Source organism: Myotis davidii, unplaced genomic scaffold (assembly GCF_000327345.1).
Source record: "Myotis davidii unplaced genomic scaffold, ASM32734v1 scaffold1318, whole genome shotgun sequence".
Taxonomy (NCBI): Eukaryota; Metazoa; Chordata; class Mammalia; order Chiroptera; family Vespertilionidae; genus Myotis; species Myotis davidii.
This window is the reverse complement of record NW_006289719.1, coordinates 32,031-33,995: the sequence shown is the minus strand read 5'-3', so window position 1 is coordinate 33,995 and position 1,965 is coordinate 32,031. Positions and strand designations below refer to the sequence as shown.

The 1,965-nt window shown below is 34.7% G+C and overlaps 1 protein-coding gene across 1 annotated transcript in view; it reads left to right on the top strand.

The window, feature by feature from the left end:
• Window positions 1-1,965, top strand: part of CUL2 (cullin 2) — a gene marked incomplete at its 3' end in the record, with an annotated part of 97,540 nt that overhangs the window by 65,461 nt on the left and 30,114 nt on the right. The window contains exon 9 of the mRNA XM_015563013.1: window positions 758-920. Within this exon, the coding sequence (XP_015418499.1) occupies window positions 758-920 (163 nt within the window). The remainder of the gene's footprint in view (window positions 1-757; window positions 921-1,965) is intronic.

Below are 1,965 nucleotides of genomic sequence, written 5' to 3'. Positions count from 1 at the left end.
CTATTTGTTATCTTACTTCTATCATTGACAGTCCCTCTAGGTTGTGGGCTGCTTGCCTGTGTTCCTGAGAAGCATCTACGGTACCAGTCTATAGAGTGTGTTTTCTTTAGTGAATTACCGGTATGTTTACCGGTAATAAACTTGCACTGTTTTATGTATATGTTTGATTACATACAGCCTTGTGACAGTTTTCCTGCATGTCATAAGCATTTGAATATAAATTAAAATGTTAAAATCAAATCTGATATTGTTTTACCTTTTATTTGGTGTGTGGAAGGTGTGCGGAAGAGGGGGTAGTCTTATACGGCGAGTATATAACAAACTCTGTATTTTGAGTGGAAATGTTAGGGGGTCGTCTTATACGCCCAGTCGTCTTATACGCCGGCAAATACGGTAATAATTAGATATTTATAAAGTGGCCACCTGTTTCGGTTTTTAATAATCTTTACTCACTTTTCCTGTTGAATGTTAGGTTGTCAATATAATAGGATGGTCGGGATCAGTAAATGAAGACAAAATGTAGACTACATAACTTTAGTTCTTTTTCATAAGACTGTGGTGAAATATAGGTGACAGCTAGTAGCTTAAATAAAATTTTGAAATGATTTATGGAATGTGAGTTTAAATTGGTTATGTAATCCTTATTTGTTACTTGACCATGTTTAGCTGAGCCATTAAATTAGGCTACCTAAGCACTTACTGATATTACAGTTTTTTTCTCCTGGTAGTTTATGACTATAACAATATATTTCTAAAGGTTCTAGGTAGATTAAAAGATGAAGAAATTCGATGTCGAAAATACTTGCACCCAAGTTCATATACTAAAGTGATTCATGAATGTCAGCAACGAATGGTAGCAGACCACTTACAATTCTTACATGCTGAATGTCATAATATCATTCGACAAGAGAAAAAAAATGGTAAGTGACACGAAATATAAATGTAAGTTAAAATAGAATTATAAACCACTTTTTACATAGTCAAGTTAACTTAGATTTCAAGTGTATTATAGTCATAATCTCTAAAATATTTGATATGCCTTATTAATAATTTATTTTAAAGGGCTATTTTGGAAAAGTATATTCACAAAGGGCATTCTAAACTAAAAGAAAAACCTGAGAAAATAGGTTTGCACATTTTTATGTATCATAAGGGCTAATTTCCTTAATACATTAAGAATTTTAATAACAGTAGGAAAAAGGCAAAGAATATAAAAGGGAATTATAAATGAATTTTAAATACATAGAGGTGCACAATCTCACTCAAAATAGGTGGTAGACAAAATAAAAATACAGCAGCTCTCTCTATGGAGCATGCCAGCACCTTTTCCCCAGGCGCGTTTTCCTCACCTCGCTCTTTCTCCTTAAGCTCCAAGGGCCCTTTTTTGCTTCTGTAACTTGTTTGGTAAGCCCATTTCTTCTACATCTCACTTCTACCTCTCTAACTTTCTAAATGAACTTTCCCTTGTGGTTTCTATTAAATAAATAATTAAAAATGAAAATACTTGATTTAAGACAAAAGTGGCACTGCAGACTATTGGGTGAAAGATGATAGTCTTTTCAACCCATAATGCTGAGTCCCCTGGATATTCATTTAGAAAAATGTGTAATTTGATCTTTACCCCAGACACCATATACAAAATCAAGTTATTGTAAGCTTTTTTTAATCCTCACCCAAGGAGTGAGGATATTTTTTCTATTGGTAGCTAGAAAGAGTAGAAGGAAGGAGGGAAGTGGAGAAAGAGAGAGAGAAACATTGATATGTAAGAGAGACACATTGATTGGTTGCCTCCCACAAGTGTCAGGAATTGAACCTGGGGCCCAGGTACATGCTCTTGACCTGGAATGGAACCCTTGAAACTCCGGAGTGCAGGCCGACACTTTAACCACTGATCCACACTGGCCAGGGTCATTGTAGGCTTTTGATCTAAATGTAAAACAGTAATAATTTTAGAAGATAACATAG